This window comes from Pongo pygmaeus, chromosome 4 (assembly GCF_028885625.2).
Source record: "Pongo pygmaeus isolate AG05252 chromosome 4, NHGRI_mPonPyg2-v2.0_pri, whole genome shotgun sequence".
Lineage (NCBI taxonomy): Eukaryota > Metazoa > Chordata > Mammalia > Primates > Hominidae > Pongo > Pongo pygmaeus.
This window is the reverse complement of record NC_072377.2, coordinates 130,937,485-130,960,275: the sequence shown is the minus strand read 5'-3', so window position 1 is coordinate 130,960,275 and position 22,791 is coordinate 130,937,485. Positions and strand designations below refer to the sequence as shown.

Below are 22,791 nucleotides of genomic sequence, written 5' to 3'. Positions count from 1 at the left end.
TGATGTGTAGAATTTTGACTTAAAAAAATGCTTGAGAGTAAAATCACCTGAGATATCCATAATGCATTAGTGTCCGTATCCTTTAGATCACCAGAAACAAAAAATAAGAAAGCATCACCTGAATTTTACTATCGTTAGGATATACAAATCAAAATAGCATATAAGATAACTCATATTTAAGTCAGAATTTTTGTTTTGGCCTGACTCCATGAATTTATGAAATTGTGTAAGGCAAGGAAAAGGCATTTAAAAAATGTCTCTGGGCTGGGCGAGGTGGCTCAAGTTTGTAGGTGGATTGTTTGAGCCCAGGAGTTCGACACCAGCCTGGGCAACATGGTGAAAACTTGTCTCTACTAAAAATACAGAAAATTAGCTGAGTGTGGTGGTGTGTACCTGTAGTCCCAGCTACTTGGGAGGCTGAGGTGAGAGGATGGGTTGGGAGGTAGAGGTTCCAGTGAGCTGAGATTGCGCCACTGTACTCCAGCCTGGGCGATGATAGAGTGAGATCCTATCTGAAAAAAAAAAAGTCTCTTGGTTGGTTTCAAGGAATTGCAGAAATGAATACCTGGGAAATGCTTTGGAGTATTGTGGAGTATATATAGGAAGGTATCTTAAATGTTTACAAAGTTTGAGAGGGCAACAATAATAATAATAGCATTTCCAGCTTATGGAAGATTGGTAATTTCTATTCACCAAAATAGTATGTATTTAATTATATTATAAAATATTAGAGTGCATAGAAATAGTATTACAACTGATAATCTTTTTAAGATTACACAAGTTTTGAAGGGCTAAATATATGGTGGACATTTGCCATTACTTTGGCCATTCAGCATCTGAAACCCCTATCTTAGAATTCCCTACATTTATAACCTAGTTGGTAGAGGCGTAAAAATCCCAGATGCTTGCTTTCCCTCGCTTGGTAGTTAGTATGCAGGCTTATAACATGGATTTCACCATTCGGATCTAGCTGCACCAGATTTTCACTTGGAAGCTAGTAAAGGAAAACAAAACAAACAATAGTATCCGCAAAGAAACAATAACTAAACCTAGGAATGGTGGAGCTGTCTTTCACTTTGGATGAGTCAACTGTAGTGGTTGATGGAAAATAAAATTTCAGTTAAAGAACTAGCAGCCATGCTGTAGGGGGTGGGAGGTGTGAGTTCTGATTCCCTGCAGAGAGCCACCTAATCTAAATTAACTTATCTGATTAAAAAAAGGTAATGACTGTTCATTATACAAAATCTGTAGGATACAGAAAAGGTGTGTGGGCTTCTGTGTGTATGTATGTATGTGTGTGTATATATATATATACACACACACACACATTGAGGGTTTTCTTCTTAAAGTTGGGATCATACCCTATAGTTTTATGTCTTTTAATGCAATTTTCGATATTTTCTATGCCTTTCTTTGACAATGCAATTTTAAATAACTGCATCATTTAACTGTTCTTCTATTGAATATTTAGACTCTCTAATATTTTGCTGTCAGAGGTTTCAAATAATATTCTTGTATATAAACTTTACTATACCTCTAATTGTTGCTTTAGGATAAATTCCTAGATGGCAGATTACTAAAACTCAGTGAAATCTGAGCCTTTTTAAGGCTCTTGATATGGTTATAAAGTTGTTCTCCAGAGGTGGCTGACCCACTCTTGAATCACTAATGGGTTTTGAATAGAAAGCACTGACACTGAGCTTTAATAAAACTGTAATGTCAGACATGATTTTTTTTTTTTTTTTGAGACAGGGTCTCACTCTGTCGCCCAGGCTGGAGTGGCAGTGGCACAATCTAGGCTCACTGCAACCTCCACCTCCTGGGTTCAAGTGATTCTCCTGCCTCAGCCTCTCAAGTAGCTGGGACTACAGGTGTGCAAAAATATTTTTTAAAATAATGACTATTGTAGCTGTTATGAAAGCATACTACTTGCCTGACATGGCTATGTGCTTTAGAGACATCATCACATTGACTGATTGATTGACTGAGACAAGGTCTTGCTCTGTCACTCAGGCTAGAGTGCAATGATGTGACCGTGGCTCACTGCAGCCTCAGTCTCCCAGACTTCAGCAATTCTCCTGAGTAGCTGGGACTATAGGCATGCATCACCACACCTGGCTAATTTATTTTTATTTTTAGTAGAAATGGGATCTTGCTGCATTGTCCAGGCTGATCACAAACTCCTGAGCTCAAGCAATCCTCCTGCCTTGGCCTCCCAGAATGCTGGGATTATAGGCATGAGCCACTGCACCTGGCTGACATTATCACATTTAATCCTCACGCTGACACTTTTTACTGGTACTTTCAACCTCATCAATAAAATGGGGGGATATGGCCAAATATTTTGCTAAAGGTCACATAACTCATGAAATGTGGACTGAGGAATGAAGCATTGTCTTTTTCTTTTCTTTTTTTTTGACTTCAAAGTTCATTTTCTTTCCTTTAAACCATTGTAATCCAAGAACTTAAATCCTTTCAGTTTTGAAATGATTACCTGGGAGGAAGGAAGTATAAGTGAGTTGGAAGTAGTAGATGGCATGTGGAAAAAGAGTTAAAAAGCATAGTTAAGTCTTGGTTAAAGGAATTTACAAACTGACAAAATACAGTGTTAGCAGGGCGTTTCAACCAATGAGTATTTATTAAAAGCCAGAGGTGCACCAGGCACAGCTGTCCACTAGGCCAACAGATACAAACGATGTAACCAATTCGCTTATTAGCTTATCTGATTAAATAAAATACATTTCATAGAAATGATTATCAAATGCATTGCAGATAGAAACAGAATATCCTTTGTACTTACAGATCTTATGATACCCTAAACAATTATTAATAAAAACCAGCCAACCCATATGGTAAATAGTTAGCAAACCACCAGTTATTTTATTTTAGTCAGCAAAGGATAAAAACATACAAATTTCATGCTGAAATGGATTTTAGCATTATTGAATGCTGAATACAGACATCCTGTTTGAAAACTACTAACATAGTCCACCTATAGTCTTAAAAATTCAGTGTTTTTCATCCTGTATTAAATCACTATTACACCTTTTGGCTTAAAAATTAGGTTTGGTTTCAAAATAAGTTTAATTTAGTACTTCAGTCACATGCCTCACAGATTCTTAACCAGGGCTGGGTAAGAATCAGTCCAATTAACTATTAGTTACAGCAACAAAACAAAACATAAACGTAATGTTAAATCCACCTTGCTTGATATTCTTGCCAAAAAGGAATTGAGAAATTAAGACACACAGGTGATTTAAACCAGAACATAACAGGAGAACTGAAAAAAAAAAAAAAAAAAAAAAGACAAAATGTAGATGTTACTTGTTTGAAGCAAACCTGTCCACTTAGAGCCATTTATTGCCTTTTTGAGACTCATAGCTAATTCTTGAAAGGACCACATTGAGTTTGTCAGTATATGATGTATCCTTTAGTTTGAAAGTCATTAAGAGGGGTGTAAGGGAGAGGCAGGAGGGCGGGAAGGACTAAAAAGGCACAGGGTGGAGTGTTTGCTGACGCCATCATGGTAATTATCCAAGAGAGTGTGTTCGCTGGGCCCTTCCTGAGACCTCCAGAGATGGGTCTGTTTTCTTCAGGCAAAAGCAGCAAAATCTTCCTCAGAGAGTCAAGGTCAACTTTTATTGCACAAGAACCAAAATTATTTCCCTCCCCACTTTCCTGAGCTGGAGACCTCCACATGCGATGTCTGGATTCTCATCTGCTTGCGCCTCTGACCAGCAGGGCGCACTCAAACAAAACGCCTCAGGAAGCACCTTCTTCAAAGGGAAACATGAGGTATTCCAATGGCCCAAGCAATCTGGTCGATCAGTCACCATTCTCAAGCAACTTCTGTAAGTTATTTTGTATCTTGAAATAAAAGAAAAGAAACTCCTATTATTAAATAGAATGGAGTATATTAAGGGCATATTTGCTATAGTCTATATAGCATTCTAGATTATTCCACTTTGAATAAAAAGCTACAAAAGGGTTAAATTTAGTGAGGCAAATAGATGCTTTTTCATAAACTAGAACTCCGACAATCCACTTTTTCTTTGGGACAGGGTCTTGCTGTGTCACCCAGGCTGGAATGCAGTGACGTGATCATGGTTCACTGCAGCCCTGACTTCCTGGGCTCAAGTGACCCTCCCGCCTCAGCCTCCCAAGTAGCTGGGACTTCAGGCGTGCACCATAATGCCTGGCTAATTTTTGCACTTTTTGTATAGATGGAGTTTCATCATGTTTCTCAGGCTGATCTAGAACTCCTGACCTCGTGATCTGCCCACCTCGTCCTCCCAAAGTGTTGAGAGTACAGGTGTGAGCCACCATGTCCAGCTGACAATCCACTTTAAAATGAGAGAATATAGAGATTAAAAAAAAAAAAAGAGAATGGCAGAAAGATGAAAATGTCAGTAGAGACTGAGATAAATGAGATGGAAGAAAAAGAACAAGGAACTGGCAACACCAGTGTGACCCAAATGCATTAGAAGACAATGGGAAATTGGTCTTTACACAATCCATTTGATGGTTTTAATCAGAAAAATGCCATGTAATAATGTTTAACACTCCTGTTACTCCAATTAGATATTATTATTTAACATTTCCAAGAAGGCTGTGGATTTCACAAGGACAGAGACCAACCACATCAGATGTTTGGATCTTAAGATGGGTCCAATGTTGGACATCAAAAATGTTCTCAGTAAATGACTGTTGAATAAAGGAACTTGTAAGAATTCATAGCGGCCGGGTGCTGTGGCTCATGCCTGTAATTCCAGCACTTTGGGAGGACGAGGTGGGCAGATCACGAGGTCAGGAGTTCCAGACCAGCCTGGCCAACATGGTGAAACTCTGTCTCTACTAAAAAATATACAAATTAGCTGGGTGTGGTGGCAGGTGCCTGTAATCCCAGCTACTTGGGAGGCTGAGGCAGGAGAATTGCTTGAACCCGGAAGGTGGGGGTTGAAGTGAGCCAAGATTGTGGCACTGCACTCCAGCCTGGGTGACAGAGCAAGACTCTGTCTTGGGAAAAAAAACAAAGAAGGAAAAAAAAAAAGAATTCAGAGCAAGGAATTCTCAACAACAGCACTGTGATGGGAGTACAAACCTTGCAGATGAAAAGAAAGAACATATTGTTTTTTAGAGGAACAGTCTGTGATGTCCTATGGGTGTTCTCAGGTGAGTGAGGAGGAAGGGGATCTGATATGTAAGTGCCAGCAAGGGCATGCCTGCTCCTGAGCCATACAACACCACACAAAGACAGGCTTTACACATGAAACCAAGGGCCAGGGAGCTGAAGTAGCAGGATGAGTTACGTGGGTAGTAAGCAGTGGAGCAGGGATAAGAACAAAGGCCTGACTCCAACATTTACGCTCTTTCTACTATACTGTTCCACCATTAATTCCACTTCCAGAACTAAGAAAATAAGTGTTTACTTCAGTTCCCATAAAAGACGTTGCCTTCTTCCCCAACTTTCTTGCTTTGTTTCTTCCTCATGTATCCCTCATGACCAAAGATAAATGGAAAAACAGGAGTGGGAGGTAGAAAAAGGAATAAAACAAAGAACTGACATCCCAAATCCACAAAACACACCTATGATGACACACACACAAAACCCAAAATTAAAACAAAGGAGAGAAATAAGCAATTTACAGAGGAAAACCCAAATGGCCAATAAATATATGAGATGTTCAGCCTCAGTAATAATTAGGAAAATACAAGCAAAAACCACAATGAGATCCAGCTTCACACTATCTGACTGGTAGTGGGAAGGCTGAATGGACTAGGATGGTACCCGTGGGAAGAAACTTTGAGGAGACATTTGAAGACAGACTTCACTGGATTTGCCAACTAGTCAACCAGCGGCAGGTGAAAAGAGGGAGTTAAAAATTATTCTTAGATTTCCAATGAGGATGACTGAAAGAGCAGTGATGCCATGAACAGTAATAGGGAAGTTATAAGCAGAGAAAGATCGTGAGGCTTAGACATCACCGGCCCCCGAAGGCGAGAAGAAGGAATTGCTGCTATGGAGTATAAGACCTTCAACAGCATGGAGCTGCTATTTCACCGGCAGGCTGTGCTGCGCTAGTGCCCAGCTGCCTCTGAAGAAAGGTGCAGATGAATCAAAAAGAGCACGGGTGTGGCCTGGTACCTCTTTTTTAATACTTAGATTCTTTTGAGCAATGTGTGCAACTTCTAACTTTTTAGAACATCAACATGTGCATTTTGACCCCAAATCCACTTTTTACTGAATCAGTTTCTGCTTTGAGACAAAGGTGGTCTCCACTGGTGCTCCTGTAAACCTTCCCGGCCTCCCTGCCAGGCTGTCTGAACCCTGCACAAGACCTGAGGCTGTTTGCCTGCTGTGAACGAGCCCTTCTGTTTTCAGTTCCCTGGTTACAGAATGTGGTGTCCCGGCCAGGCCCAGCGGGAGAGTGGGAAGAAACACAAAAGAAGGCGGCAGGATCCCATGTGTTTCTAATCCAAAGAATATCACTGGTATGTAAGAGTGAACAAAATTGAAAATTAATACCACTCCATTCTCTGGGTTGCATGAAAGCCAAACATTTGTAAGCATTTCATTAAAAAAATCGTTTATCTTCAATTCTCAGAAACTAATGTTTTAGAAAGGAAAAAAGCTAACCCATACCTTCTCTAGGTTGATTCTCGATGTAAAGAACTTTCTACATTTGCCCATAAATAGAATGATTTAATATGAATTCTCTGACCTGACTTGGTTTAGAACATGAGTTTGGAAACTCCTTTGCTCTTAATACTTTAGCTGTTAAATATTAATTAACACTGAGTGCAGGAAAACAAAGATAATTTTATTCATTTGTATTTAATATGAAATTTTACTAATTTGTATTTAATATGAAGAAATATGTCTTTTCAAGTAAGCATAACTGTACTATGATGAAAAGCTACCAGATACTGGGCATTTGTGACAGCAGTTGTAATTGAACACTGGATTCTTCTCTCTAAGCCTTTCCTGAAGGATTAGGGTAAAAACAAAGTAGTTATCAGATAAAGGAGAAGAAAATAAGACATGTAAATCAGGTTTATTTCTGGGATATTTCTGGCATGCCTGTCTTCTTCTCCAGCTCACCCTCCTGCTGTGTTCTAAGAATGCCACAAGCTAAGGACAGATTTGCCCTAGCGTTGTTTGGACTGTAGATACTTTGAGGTAAAGGTATATCTGTGGCCTTATCAACAAAGCCTAAAGCTGAATTCTGAGGAACAGTAAAGCAGAGAGCTTCTAAGCACAACTTTGCAGTCAGACAGGCCTGGTTCAGGTTCCAGATCTGCTGACTTTATTTATATATTTTTCTTCTAATGCTCTCTCAGCAGACTCACGTCTGCTGCCTTTCTAGGTGTGTCACCCTCAGCAAGCTAATTTGAAACTCTGATTCTTCCCTTATCAGATAGGGAACAATGCCTATCTTCTATGGTTCTAATAGGACTTACATGCAATATTTTACCTATGGGAACAGTCAGCCTTGGTGGAGTCGGGGCTGTACTTTCTGGCCAAGCCAGTGGTTGGTCTCCAGTTCACTCCCTACTATGTCCCTACACTGAGCTCTGATGTCAGTGGTCACTTACCCTTGGGCCCTGTGCTATTAAGTAATATGTCTAATCAAGGAAGAAAAACAAAAGACCTACAAGACTATGTATTTCAAGGAAAATGAGATTAAAACCTATTTTTTTGTGGAAATAAAACATATTCTTCCACATTTACTATAAAAAGCCCCTAGCCAGGGTTGATCATGTAGGTTTATTGCGGCACACTAACAGCGTCTGAGTGTGTAATCCCTGACCTGACCTAGGGCAACCAATAGGCACTACTGTGACTGCCCCTATACACAGGAAAGAAATAGGTCACCTTTTCTAATTTCACTATGTTAGCTGTAAGCTCTTGACAGAGAACCTCCACATTGAATTGTACTTGTGACCCCAGGCCAGATGGTGCTGCCTGTCTGTAACAAAAAAGAGAAAAATTATTATGGGCAGAGATGACAAGGAAAGAAGTGGAATGAACACGTTTAAAATTTATTTGAACAGAAAATTGGTTTATAATAGAAGAGAATGAACATTTCATTTGTTAATATTAGACAAAGCCCTGCAGTAATCTGCAACTCCAGGCTAGATGTTTAGGGAACTAATTCTTAAAAGCTCAGCTGGAAATCTCTTAAGCTATTTTTGTTTAAGTGAATATGGTGTGTTTTGGCTTCTAAACAAAAATCAGGCAATTATTTTCAAGCACGTGGTTTCTTAGAACCCTTTTATTAAACCCTAATATCCTTTCTGTCTCCACCAGAGCATAAACTTACAAGAATTATTGTACTTTTCAGCTATTTATACTAGAACTTTAAAAGTTTAGGTATGTCTTTATCTAGTTAATCAAATGTCCCTTGAAATATGAGACTTTTGTAGTTTCTTCTTTGAGATTTATCATACAACTATAATTGCCCTTGTCTTATAATCAGGCGTGAGCCACTGTTCCTGGCCTGGAGTCACTTCTTATCTCTATGCCAATATTAACTTTTTGAACAAGATGGGAGAAAGTAAGGGCAGAGTATGAATCCATACCAAACTGTTTATTAGGCTTTTGTATTTTATTAGTTCAAGTATATATTTATGGGTCAAAAATAACCTGTATACCTGCATACATGTAAGCCACCTAAAGGTAATTCCTACAGAGTAAAGAAAGGTCCTAGAATGGTGTAACACAGTATTTCTCAAAGTATAGAGCTCAGACCATTGCCATCAGCACCACCTGGGAACTTGCTGGAAATGCAAATTCTCAGGCCTCATCCCAGACCTACTATATCAGGCACTCTGGAGATGAGCCCTGAAATCTGTTTAAACAATTCTAGATAATTCTGATGCAAATTAAAATTTGAGAGCCACTGGTAGCCTGAGGAGCCCATGGTCTTTGTAGTTATATAGACCTGCAGCGGAATCTGCAAACTGTAAGACATTAAACTGATTATTACTCTGAGTCTCAGTTTCTTTATCTGTAAAATGGGAATAACAGTTCTATTCTAAGGTTATGGCGAAAATACAATGAGGAAAAATCATTTGTATTTGTATGTGTATGTATCCATGCTAATAGAGCCTTTAGCATGTGGTGAATACTCTGTCAGGAAATCTCTCTACTTCAAAAACTTGGGCTAAATGTACACTTTCTAACGTGGCATAAATTATATCACTTTTTAGGCAATGTGTCAAAAGCTTCTTGTAAATAGGTTTAAAGAAAAGAGCTCTATGTCTGAAAAGGTTTAATTAGGCCAGGCATGTTAAAAAAAAGACTGATGGAAAATCTTCACAGACACATTCAATTAATTACTAGTCACATTGATCTTGACAGCGGTCAAGAGTTTTGCAAATAAGTGAGTTAATATAAAAAGTTATACATGATAAAATGTGCTGAGTTTCTTGAATTGCTTCTTTCTCTGAGTGTCTTGATTTATTGCCATTTTACTAAGGTAAACTTGTGTAGTTTAATAAATGGGGCAAAGTCACAACTGCATCTTAGCATATTTGAGCAAGATAATGTAAAATTAGGCTTGTTTCTTGCCTTATTACTAGCAACATTACAACAACTCCAAAATAGTACAGGGTTAGGTCATTCATTTCTAGACCCTCCTACCTTTTTACTTTCCACGTGTACACTTAACAAAATGTCACATACAGAATGTATCTCCAATTAATGTTTACTAAGAAGGATGCTAAGTTCAGGTCAATAATTATATTAAGCAGAATGGCAAGCAGATGACAGCACTAGAGGCAATCGTCTTACTCAGTATTATGGGTGTCCACAATGGAGGTTAGTAACCCCAGCTGCTCCTCCAGAGTATTAATTCTGTATCTCATGTAGAAGGTCGAGATGATTAGTGCACAGACACTGGAAACAGATGAAAGAGAAACTTTCGTTAGGTTAACGGCCAGGATCTGATGTTCATAAAACAACTCAGTGCCAATGTGGTACACTCGAGGCAAGGCATTTTCCAAAATAACTTGGTAAAGAGATTTTAAAAACATCCTTTTTAAACAGGCTGATGGTTTTATAAAACTTACAGCTAGAAGAGACTTAAAATCCTCTAGCCCAAGTCCCTCAATTTGCAAATAATGGCCCTTCTAATAGCATTGGTCAGAGCCAGATCCAAGTTGGAGTACCAAGCCAGTGTTCCTCCTCCCTGCGGTAGTACCGTCCTCTGCTAGAAGAGCCTGGGCAGACAGTCCCCAGCCGTGTTCTCTGGTGACTCCCCCCTTTATCTGGAAACCAGACTGGGCATATTTTCCTTGGTTTGGAGGAACAGCCTAGAACTGGGTCAGGCTATTTTCAGAAGAACAATTGGTTACACACTAGAAGTTAAAAAAGTCGATGCCTACATTTTTGGTAAAGGGGATGAGGACAACATTTTCAAGTTGTGTTGGCCCCTGTTCAGGAGACGTGGGACAAATGGCAAAACAAAATTATAGCTAGATAGAAGGAATAGGTTCTGGTGTTGAATGCCACTGTAGAATGACTAAAGTTAACAATGATAGAGTTTCAAATAGCTAAAAGAAGGATATTGAATGTTCTCAACACAAAGAGATGAGGAGGGTGATGGATATGCTAATTACCCGGATCTGATCAGTATACATTATATGTATCAAAACATCACTATGTACTCCATAAATACCTACAATGATTATATGTCAATTAAAAAAATAAAGTAAAAAAAATAACAAGGGTAAAGATGCTTCATAATTCACAGAGCAATTTCCCAACTAATGGTACCCACTCAGAACTTAGTCCTCTGCAGGGTTTGGCACAACCATGAAAATGTGACCTAAGCCTAAGGAAAAAAAGCTGAAGTAGGAGACAGAAATTGTCAAAGTAAAGATGTGGGTCACATTTCAGACAATTGAGATTTACGGTAGGTCTCGGCAATGTGAAGAGATTATTCCTTTAGCAAATGGAATCATTTTCTTAGTCACTCACAGTAAATTCATGTACTTACACAATTGCATAGAATATAAGAATATGGTGAAGCATCGGACATTTCTGAGACTTGACTTTATGTAAGATTCCAACAGTTTCTGACAGACCTGTTGGGAGGAAAACAAAAAACAACTGTTTAAAACCATAACACACTTCTTTTATCCAGCAATATCCCTATGGGGTACTTGAGAGAGGTAATTATTCCCAGGTAAAAGAAATCAGAGAAAATATCAAGCCTCCCAGTTGTCATTTTAACCAGTGGTTATAATTCCTTCCAACACATTCCATTGATTACATACCTATCCACAGCCTTCTTTGTGTCAAGCATTGTGTTGGAATCAATGATGAACAATATAACAATATCCTTGCTCTCTTACCAGTATAGCTAGTTATTAGAATAATTAGTAAATAAGAAATTTGAGTTTTACTGGAAAATTTTTTATTTTTTTGAGATAGTCTCACTCTGTTGCCCAGGTGACAGTGGCGTGATCACAGCTCATTGCAGCCTTGACCTCCTGGGCTTAAGCAATCCTCCTGCCTCAGCCTCCCAAGTAGCTGGAACTACAAACATGTACCACACCCAACTGATTTTTAAATTTTTTGTAGAGATAGGGTCTCACTATGTTGCCCAGGCTGGTCTTGAACTCCTTGGACTCAAGCAATCCTCCCACCTCAGCCTCCCAAAGTGCTGGGGTTACAGTAACAGAAATTTTTGAAAGATAATCTCATGTATTCAGAAGCATGAAGTGACCTCCATGAGGGCTATTCACTTTTGTATCCCCCACTGTAAGCACGGAACTGGGTACTGTTTGCTAAATGAATAAGTGAATTAATATGCAAAGACCTATAATACAAAGGGAGGAAAGGGAATATGAAAAGCAGTCATAAGGTGAAACACGAGGACCCTTTAAAAGTTACAAATAGGCTGGGCATGGTGGCTCACGCCTATAATCCCAGCATTTTGGGAGGCTGAGGCGGGTGGATCACTAGAGGTCAGGAGTTTGAGACCAGCCTGACCAACATGGTGAAACCCTGTCTCTACTAAAAATACAAAAATTAGCTAGGTGTTGTGGCATGCGTCTGTAATCCCAGCTACTCAGGAGGCTGAGGTACGAGAATCACTTGAACTCAAGAGGCAGAGGTTGCAGTGAGCCGAGATCACGTCATTGCACTATAGCCGCCTGGGTGATAGAGCAAGATGCTGTCTAAAAAAAAAAAAAAAAGTTACAAACAGACATCTCCAGTCCTTCTAAACCCACCCCACTAAGACATCCATTCCTTACCCTGCGCAGGCAGACTCTTGGCTTTTCCTTCAGGTACTCTGTTCACATGGGCATCTGCCCGAGTTGGCTTTGCTTCTCCCTTGGAGACATTCAGAACTGTTTGGGATTCTGTCACATGGAAATCTATGAAGCCAAAATGGAGCTGGGTAAGTTTTCTCTCCAACGTATTTAAAAACAGGATTAATCTCCAAGTAAATCAATCCCTTAACACGCATAATGGTCAAGAATGTGAATGGATCGTCTCACAAGTTAGTTGTGGTGGCTGGGGCTGAAATTGAATGCTTAAGCAAATAAGTAATAAAGTGATATAAGGATAGTCTTTCATTTTCCAACCAACTCACATGGATAATTCAGCTGTAACAATTAAAAATATTATTGAAATAAGAGGGAAGAAAATAGGCCAGGTGCGGTGGCTCACGCCTGTAATCCCAGCACTTTGGGAGGCCAAGGTGGGTGGATCACGAGGTCAGGAGTTTGAGACCAGCCTGACCAACATGGTGAAACCCCGTCTCTACTAAAAATACAAAAATTAGCCGGGCTTGGTGGCGCATGCCTGTAATCTCAGGAGGCTGAGACAGGAGAATTGCTTGAACCCGGTGGGTGGAGGTTGCAGGAGCCAAGATCACGCCACTGCACTCCAGCCTCAAAAACAAAAACAAAAAAACAAAATGTTATGTTTCTTTCTCTCAACCACCCAATATTAGGTCTATTTAAGAGACCTCTGTTAAATGAGCATAAAAGGAAATGAATTTTTACCACATGGGCAATTCTTCTCCCTCCAACTCTCAAGGCATCCTTTCTCCAGATTCCATTCCTGATTTTTAACTAGGAAGACAATGTGAGTTTTTTTTCTTTCTTTTCTTTTCTTTTTTTTTTAAGGAGGTGGGGTGAGGATATTTTGAAGGGAATTAAATTTTAGTCAAAATACAAAAATTTCCCAAACCTCGAGAGTTCTCAGATTCAGGAGTTTGAGAACCAGAACTGCTGTATCCTTCCATGTCTTGCCTTCTTTGTTGAACCACTCCATCCAGATCTGAGAATTCATCATTGAAATCCTGAAAGGAAACAGTGAAATGAAGACAGGCTGATATTCCCTTAGTAAACAGGCAGGCCTTTGTAACTCCCAGCCCTTTCACCTAGGCCTGACCTATAAAACATAGAATAGAAGGAAGGATTACTCCATACGACTGGGATTTTCCCAACAGATGACTGAGTATCTGGTTACTGAAACAGATTTTTCAGGCAGTTAAAATTCTGTCAACAAACACTGGCCAACTTGTTTGAAACAACAAATGTCTAGAAAAACACCCAGAATGCCGATAATTGAGAAGCTTCCAGTGTGAAGCTGAAGAGGTTTCATTAGCACTTTGTAATGAGAAAACCTGATTACTACAGACATATATAAGAGAAAAAAATAGAAAGCTTTAAATCCAAGTTCAAATATGTAGACAGAGAGAAAGATATTACTAAATTATAGATTTTTAAAAAAGTATTGGAAACAGAAAAGGAAAAATGGCTTTAGCCAATTAGACCCTGAAAGTAAAGTTTAAGCTTTTTTTCTTCCCTCAACTAAATCAAAACAGGGTTAGTGATAGTACATTTAAATTTTAGAAAGATGATGGAGGAGTAAGGTAAAAAGCACAGACGTTCTACTTTGTATTCTATTGGTTCCCCAAAGTGCTTAAGAACTGAAGAGACAAACGGTGTCATTAAAATGTCCTGGCAAAGGTACAATTAGGCTGAGCTTTTAACAATTTAGTCAGCTGCCAAATGAAGAAGAGACTCATCTTGTAAGCAAATTACCAACCTTTCACCTTGAACTAGCTGTCTTTTGTTCATCTCAACACTCATTTCGATTTTGTACAAGGATTTATAGGAGAAGGAAAATTGAAAATTTCTTCAATTTAATGATTTCTTGAATGCCTATCTTGTATCAGGCAGTATGCAAAGCTCCTTACATACATGATTGCATTTAATCTTCACAGCCACATCATGAAGCTGGCATTTTAATGGATGAAGAAACCGAGTCAAAGCAGTTAAAGAGCTTGCCTGATGATATAACATAGCTGGGTGGAGCCCAGATTTAAAACCAGGTTTCTTGGATTCCAAATCATATGTGTTACATTATATTCTGTACTGCTTCCCACTAATGTTTTTCAAGGTAGATTTTTAAGAAATTGAGATAAAATTCAGGTAACATACAATCCACCATTTTAAAGTATACAATTCAGTGGTGTTTAGAATATTCACAATGTTGTACAGCCATGGCTACAGTCTTGTTCTGGAATATTTCCATCACCCCCCAAAGAAATCCCATACGCATTAGCAGTCACTCTCAATTTCTCCCTCACCCCATTCTCTGGCAACCACTAGTTGACTTTCTGTGCCTATGGATTTTCCTGTTCAAGATATTTCATATAAAGGGAATCATACAGTATGTAGCCTTTTGAGTCTGGCTTCTTTCACTTAGCATACTGCTTTCAAGGTCCATCTATATTGCTATATTGTAGCAGGAATCAGTACTTCATTTCCTTTTTTTTTTTTTTGAGATGGAGTCTCATTGCACTGTCTCCCAGGCTGGAGTACAGTGGCGCGATCTCGGCTCACTGCAACCTCAACCTCCCAGGTTCAAGCAATTCTCCTGCCTCAGCCTCCTGAGTAGCTGGGATTACAGGCATGCGCCACCAGGCCTGGCTAATTTTTTGTATTTTTTAGTAGAGACAGGGTTTCAATATGTTGGCCAGGCTGGTCTCGAACTCCTGACCTCGTGATCCGCCCACCTCGGCCTCCCAAAGTGCTGGGATTACAGGCATGAGCCACCGCGGCCGGCCCTTAATTTCCTTTTTATGGTTGAATTAAATATCCCATTGTATAGGTATACCACATTTAAAAAATCCATTAGGGTTTTCCCCACCTTTTGGCTATAATGAATAATGGTATTAACATTCTTGTACAAGTGTTTGTGTGAACATGCTTTCAATCCCATTACTTTTAAACTGTTCTCAAAAAAAGATTTGTGGGAGATGTTGAAACCGTGGGCTCATATTGCTTCACTAATGTTGAATATTTATAATCATTTGAATGATATGGTTGGAACTCTCTTGGGAAAACATTATAACCATTATGGGTACAAATCTTACACAAACAGAGGGAGCTACTTCCCACTGGAGATTTACTTTACAGTTTACAAAGTCTAAGGGAATGAATCAATCTTTACCTGTCACTTGGGCGTTACAGCTTTCTTTTCTTTTCTTTTCTTTCTTTCTTTCTTTTTTTTTACAGTTAATTCTGAGCATATTTGTTTCTCTTCTAAGTTGTGAAGTCTCCGAAGGCATAAATTAGTTTTAAGTTTTCCTGGTATCCTACAGTGTGCACTAGCATGGTGCCTTGAACACAGAAGACATTTAAGGATTTGTGGGATGACTCAGTCCTACCTCAAATAGATTTGTGAATCCCTCTAAGCCAATACTGACAAGCAAACAGAGCAAGATTTTATGAATGCATTCACTGACCAGTAACTCACCAAGATAGTCTACTAGGTGTTTCTTTCTTTTTGCAGGACAACTCTTCAATTACTTGGAAAAAGTTTATGGCTACCATGGTTTCCTCTTCTTCAAGGAAGATATGCCCTGTTTCTTCAACTGTACCTCAATATTTTGGTCCTAAGCTCTTCCCACACCCTAGTCATGGTGTAAGCACAAATGTAATTGTGGGACATATTCCCTTTCTTTTGCATTTAGATAGTTATGTAGGCAACTTACCAGAGGCAGAGATGAAGGGCGGTCTGCGCGGAAACTGTTTTCAGCAGAAGATGGATTGGGACTGTTACCAACACTTGTATTCTGAAATTATTGGAACAAAACGAAAAACCAGATTAGCTATGAAACCATAAGAAATACAGAAGACAGACAGTAATTGAGGCTCAGGGACATCATACTCACTTCTAAGTGTCCACACACAGATTTTAGTAATTTGTAAGTTGAATCTCTGGAGAGTAAGGAGACAAATATGTACTGAAAAACAAAACAGGATAATTATGAATAGATATTGCCTGATGAGAAGTGAGAGTTAAGAGTTCAGAAAAGTATCTGTATACAGCCTTTTCATTTTCAAACAACATGGACCTCTCTTTGATCTATATTCTCATTCCTCTCACTCAAACATTCCATTTTTATTCCATTCCTGTAATAAAGCAAACGTTCTCCCATAAAAGCAACAAAATCTTCAAACCCAATTTAAGAGTAATAAATATATATAGGGCAAAATGAAGGCTCCAAAAGCCTGTCATTGGTGCCTCAAACAAGCCCAGAGAAGAAAAGGCCTGGACATTAAGAAAAGGCTGATGACATTCACTAGATCCCCTTTAAAATCTCTCTCCCTCTGTTTTTGTTTTTAAGGGTATTTAACAATTCCCAAGGGTCCGCCTCCTCTGCTCTGACCTAGATTTCCACTGAAAACTTCCCAGTGGCTCTAACAGGCTAGCTCTCTTTCATGCCACTTCCAGATTCTTCCTTGTACAAATATGGAGATTTTCTAGTGGAGACTTATAAATGAGCCACGGGAAAGGAGTAAAAGCTAGACAAATCATGTGAAGACAAATGACATGAGGAGAAATGATTTTACCATAAACAATATGTTCGGAAAATATAAAAATCTACTTTTTTTTCCCGTCTATTTATGCCATAGAATGTTTTCAGACCCTCCTTTCCATGAGTTTGTGATTATCCTTCTCATTCACCAGTGAGGGAACTTGAATTATTTCCAAGCAAGTACTATATTCCAAAGTAATTAATATTGTGGGTTCTGGCATCAGGCAGATCCAGTTGCAAATTCTGGCTCTTTCACTTACTAAGTGGGTGACATTGGGAAAATTGCTTAACCCCTCTAACTTTCAGTTTTCTTAATAACACTTATCCATTACAGGGTGGTAGCAAGAAAATATAAGAAAAGCATTAGTGTATGGCCTGACAAGGAGGAAATACTGATGCCTGTTGGCTATTAGTATATTTAAAAAATCCCCAAATAGATATTAACATATTTTCTAGCTTATCAGAATGGTCTCTTTTATCTTTCCATCTTTCTTCTTCTCTCTACAAGTTTTCTAGTATGGTTAGAAAGGAAATCTACAGCCAGTCACGGTGGTTCATGCCTGTAATCCCAGCACTTTGGGAGGCTGAGGTGAGAGGATCACTTGAGCCCAGGAATTTGAGACCAGCCCTTGGCAACATAGCAAGACCCCATCTCTATTAAAAAAAGAGAAAATGAAAAAGGAGAAATGAAATCTATAGAATGTAGAGTTTGTGCTTTCATAGAAATAATTCGTAAAAGATTAAAAAAAATTCATGTGAAAAGTAACCAGACCACTCCACTCCCTCTTTCTTGCCAAGCTGAAATAAACACCACTTTAACGTAAATTTTTCTGATTGCGCATGTCTGGGGTAGCCCAATAGTCAATTCAGCTCTGGAATTTCTACATAGAAGGTAGTTTAGGCAACCTGTTAGTAAAGCAGGTCTAAAAACTTATCCTGTACCTGCAGTTGCAGAGCAGGTGCAAGTTTTATTTATCTGGAATGGCTCTAGGGAGGTATTGATTGAGGTTATGGGGAGGCTGGCCACCCCCACACCAGGAATTCCTCACTATCAACCTGCCTGCCTCACCCTGTCAGTAATGTGGTGGTTTTGTTGTTCTTGTTCTTTATATATATTTTATTACTTTTTTGAGACAGGGTCTCGCTCTGTCACCCAGGCTGGAGTGCACTGGTGCTCGATCTCAGCTCACTGCAACCTCTGTCTCCCAGGCTCAAGCAATCCTCCCACCTCAGCCTCCCCAGTAGCTGGGATCACAGGTGTGTGCCACCACACCCAGCTAATTTTTGTATTTTTTGAAGACAGAGGGTTTCGCCATGTTGCCCAGGTTAGTCTTGAACTCCTGGACTCAAGCGATCCGCCCATTTGGGCCTCCCAAAGTGCTGGGATTACAGGTGTGAGCCCCCATGCCTGGCCTTGTCCTTTTTCTTTTTCTTTGAGACAGGGTCTCGCTCTGTTGCCCAGGCTGGAGTGCAGTGGCACAATCATGGCTCACTGCAGCCTTTACCTCTTGGGCTCAAGTGATCCTCCTACCTCAGCTTCCCAAGTAGCTGGGATCACAGGCACATACCACCACACCTGGCTAATTTTTATATTTTTTGTAGAGACGGGGTTTCACCGTGTTGCCCAAGCTGGTTCCCAACTCCTGGGCTCAAGCAATTCTCCCACCTCAGCCCTCAGCCTCCCAAAGTGCTGGAATTAAAGGCCTGACCTCCTTTTTTTTTTTTTTCCTTTAAGACTATTAAAGGAACTGAATGTATCAGTTTAGCCTGATCTAGCAGATGTTAGCCTGACCTAGCAGAAGTTGAGAAAGAATTTTATTTTTTTGACCTTGGTCAGGCAAGTATAATTAAGTCAGCAGGAAATTCAAAATTGGCAACACTTCTATGAGAATAAATCACCTTGTGAAGGGAAACAGTACTACATGAATGTCTACAGGCTATAATTTTTAAAATTAGTCTTATGGAATTTTCCTGATTCACCACAGGAGATGATATTTATGGTTTGGAGTCTTGGTCCTTGGCAAGAGGCCCCTTAGGCAGCAGAGCCCAGAGCCCAGAGCAGGAGGACAAAGCAAAGGTGCCCTCGCTCTGCTGCATACTCACCCTGTCTGTGACTGTTGCTATGATCAGGGCGTTTGGCACTAGAAGAGCAGTTTTGGTTTTCTTTATTAGGGTTACCGAGAAAGCTGGAATAGAGATCTGAAACAGAATCAGCAAGTTAATGCCAGTTCAGACTTGACAGAACAGCACTTCAAATCTTCACATTAAAGGAAAAAAAAAAAAAGGTACACAGAAATCAAAACCAGCAGCAAGCTCTCCAGCCTCCATGAAGAAAAGCCAGTCTTACAGAGTGGCAGGGATGTATCACTGAGCTCCTCAAAGTGGGGCTTACTAAGCCAGAGGATAAATCTTAATCATCAATTGGACTGAAGATCTTGGTGGGAAACCTTTCCATGTCTTCAGCCATGGAAATAGAATGCAAAATGTATATTCATTTTAAAGATAAGCCCAAGGCTCTAAAGAAATTTCAAGCTTGTGGTCATCCACTTTGGGCTAACTTCTACATGCCCCACTTTCCTCTGTCTCTAGGTGCATGCTGGGGGGAAAATGTTAAAAAGCACTGGTATAATATGACCATCACTGGATAGAAAATCTGGGACCTGAATTCTTGGCTCAGTTCTGTTACTACAGGTTGAGCATCCTTAATCTGAAAATCATAAATCCAAACTATTCCAAAACCTAAAAGTTTTTGAATGCTGATATTGATGGTCAAAGGAAATGCTCATTGGAGCATTTCAGATTTTGGATTTTTGGATTAGGAATGCTCAGCCAGTTATATGTTGGCAGATATTGCAAAAATCTGAAATCCAAAACACTTCTGGTCCCAAGCATTTTGGATAGGGGATGCTCAACCTGTATCTACATGACCTACTCCCCCTTGTAAGCTATCCGTTCTAGGCCTCAGTTTTTTGATTTATAAATTGGAGATAGCCTCGTCTGCTTCTCAGGATTTTCTGTGGATTAAGTGAGATAATATATGCAAAATGCCCAGTGATGAATAAAAATTTCATTCACCTCCTCACTTGTTTCATGAAATCAGGATGGGTGATATAAAAGAATTCTAAATACTTTTCTGGTTCAACAAAGAATAACAACAACAGTAACTACAGAAGCTACCATTATTGATACCTATTTACCAGATAGAATTTAATTTAATTATGATCATACATAGTCAATATTATGGGAAATAAATTTATTTAGAGAGGTGCATGTCATACATAAGAAGTTACAAAGATGGAATTCAAGCCAATCTGATTCCAAATGTGGGTTCTTTTCAATACAATATGCTATAAGAATGTACCAAATGGCACAAAGAACAGAAGTTCATGATAATTTATGTTGTACCTCTCCAACCAAGTTTGATCTCAAAGGAAAATGGATCACATCACTTCAATCCCTGAAAATAGAGTCGCACACAGCCATGGTAAAATGATCTGACTTCCCCCTTCCCTAGGAACTCACACTCACTTGAACATCTACTTCTTGAAAATGCCTCACATATTCTCAAAGAGATGGGCTTTATGTAAGTACTGCCAACTTGAAGGAAGCAAATGAGCTTTTTTTTTTTTTTTTTTTTTTGAGACAGAGTTTTGCTCTTGTTGCCCAGGCTGGAGTGCAATGGTGCAATCTCGGCTCACGGCAACCTCCTTCTCCCAGGTTCAAGTGATTCTCCTGCCTCAGCCTCCTGAGTAGCTGGGATTGCAGGCATGCGCCACCACACCCAGCTAATTTTTTCTTTTTTGAGATGGAGTTTCGTTCTTGTTGCCCAGGCTGGAGTGCAGTGGCACGATCTCGGCTCACCGCGACCTCCAACCCCTGGGTTCAAGCGATTCTCCTGCCTCAGCCTCCTGAGTAGCTGGGATTACAGGCATGCACCACCATGCCTGGCTGATTTTGTATTTTAAGTAGAGAAGGGGTTTCTCTATGTTGGTCAGGCTGGTCTCAAACTCCTGATCTCAGCTGATCCACCCGCCTCGGCCTCCCAAAGTGCTGAGATTACAGGTGTGAACCACCGCGCCCGGCCACATCCAGCTAATTTTGTATTTTTAGTAGAGACGAGATTTCTCCATGTTGGTCAGGCTGGTCTCGAACTCCCAACCTCAGGTGATCCGCCCGCCTCGGCCTCCCAAAGTGCTGGGATTACAGGCGTAAGCCACCGTGCCTGGCCACAAAATGAGCTTTTAATTTTGAATATTTGCATTCACATCTGGGTTTATGAGATGGGCTTATTTATTGCCCTCAATGATCTAGGCAGGAAGACTATGGAAGAACAAGGGGCTAAGCCAATCAAGACATTTTCTAAAAACTGTTTGCCAAAGAACTCCACTCACAACATTTTTCAAAGGCAGGAGGCAATTCAGAACTTACAAGTTGGGATAAATTTGGAAAAAAAGAATTTGAGATCTACTTAGATGATGATTTTTAAAAAATGAGTCTAATTTTGTTTCTGAGCAGCAATACAAACATGCAGTGACAAAGGGCTAGAAATTTAGATTTTTCATAATCTAAGGCATGGAACACCCTTAAGAAGGAGTTTTCAAGCAATTGCTTCATGAGTATAAAATTACAACCAGAAAACATTTGTAAAATAAAGCTTAAATCACTTTTCAGTTTGAGCTGAGACAGAATGTGATATGTGCATGTTAATTTTACTAGCATCTGAAAATACCAACAGGCTGACTAAAAAGGTCCGGATTAAATTAAGGCTACACTTTATTAATATTTTTCCAGGGTAAATGATAATATTTTTCCAGGGTAATGGTAACATTTTTCCAGGGTGAACCGCTTTAGAAGGGGAACTTGATTAGAAAGTTCCCATTGTAGAGCAATTGTTTGGGTGCCTTCAGCTCATATTGGACCATGTTGGACTGAGGTCCATTGGCAGTAAGGAAATTCTGCAACATCTCTGAAGCCCAAATCTCCTTTGACACCACCCTTAGAAGGGATGGAACATACAAGTCACTATCATGGTTCTTATTCCCATGCCCTGCTAATTTTCAGTCTCCTGCCTCTGTAGGTTACACATTGTAAAAGCAATCTCAGTATATCCATGTCTTCAAAAAACCAGGGTCACTCCTTCTAACTTCTTTTTATCAGTTCTTAGGTAGAAATAGAACTTTAAAACCATTGCTAGAGTCATATTAGCTTGAAAGTGCACTGACTGCCTTTGTGAATCCCCCAACCCCTTAACAAAGACTAATACTTTATTCATTAGTGTCTTCAGTCCCTGCTGCTCTGCTCAGAGATGTTGGCTCTCTATGAATTCCTGAGAACTATATCACATTGATCAATACTACCCAGTCCCCTTCCCCATTCCAAGAACAAGACCTTTAATCCAGAAATGTAGAAATATATGAAATACTGCTTCATATTGCTTTGTATTATACTGATTCAGATAATACTGTCAATCAAATCATGCTTAGCTAAACATAGCTCTACATGACAAAAAATCAATATAAAAAGAATATGTTTTACCTAAAGAATAGTATGCTAGTCTCTAGCTCCAACACCAACAAAAGAAAATATTCCTATTAGATTTGTTAAGTGGTCTTTATGCAGTTGCCAGTGGTTTTAGAGAGAATATTTAAATAAGGCAAATAAGGCACATCTACTACTCAAAACAAAAAAGTTTTAATCAGCGACTTCATGAGTATGAAAGTTGCTTCTTCATAATCATGAATCAGAATGGCTGAAAACTCATTGAGGTCATGCAAACCCAAGAAGGTGTTTCTCTGGTGTTATTCTGGGGGACTGAATGAACTGTGATGTGACATCATAGCTCAAAGGTAAAAAAATGTCAGTGGGATAGAATTGTCTTTTCCTTGATAGGCCACAGTCCCACGGTCCCCAGTTTAGAGGGCAGTGCCAATTCCTT

General features: G+C 39.5%; 1 protein-coding gene across 15 annotated transcripts in view; it reads right to left on the bottom strand.

Moving 5' to 3' along the window:
- Positions 1 to 2,619: 2,619 nt before the first annotated feature.
- GRAMD2B (GRAM domain containing 2B) overlaps positions 2,620 to 22,791 on the bottom strand; it is a 130,279-nt gene continuing 110,107 nt past the window's right edge. For 5 of the 15 annotated variants that reach the window (XM_054488076.2, XM_054488077.2, XM_054488081.2 and 2 more), the window contains 9 exons: positions 18,960 to 19,055; positions 16,209 to 16,280; positions 16,029 to 16,109; positions 13,211 to 13,322; positions 12,268 to 12,390; positions 11,004 to 11,091; positions 9,797 to 9,901; positions 7,877 to 7,970; positions 2,620 to 3,867 (listed from right to left, as the gene is read on the bottom strand). In XM_054488076.2, the coding sequence (XP_054344051.1) occupies positions 3,826 to 3,867; positions 7,877 to 7,970; positions 9,797 to 9,901; positions 11,004 to 11,091; positions 12,268 to 12,390; positions 13,211 to 13,322; positions 16,029 to 16,109; positions 16,209 to 16,280; positions 18,960 to 19,055 (813 nt within the window). In that variant the 3' untranslated portion in view covers positions 2,620 to 3,825. Of the gene's footprint in view, positions 3,868 to 7,330; positions 7,971 to 9,796; positions 9,902 to 11,003; positions 11,092 to 12,267; positions 12,391 to 13,023; positions 13,093 to 13,210; positions 13,323 to 16,028; positions 16,110 to 16,208; positions 16,281 to 18,959; positions 19,056 to 22,791 lie in introns of those variants that run through there. The other 10 variants (XM_054488068.2, XM_054488074.2, XM_054488071.2 and 7 more) reach the window with 4 other exon arrangements.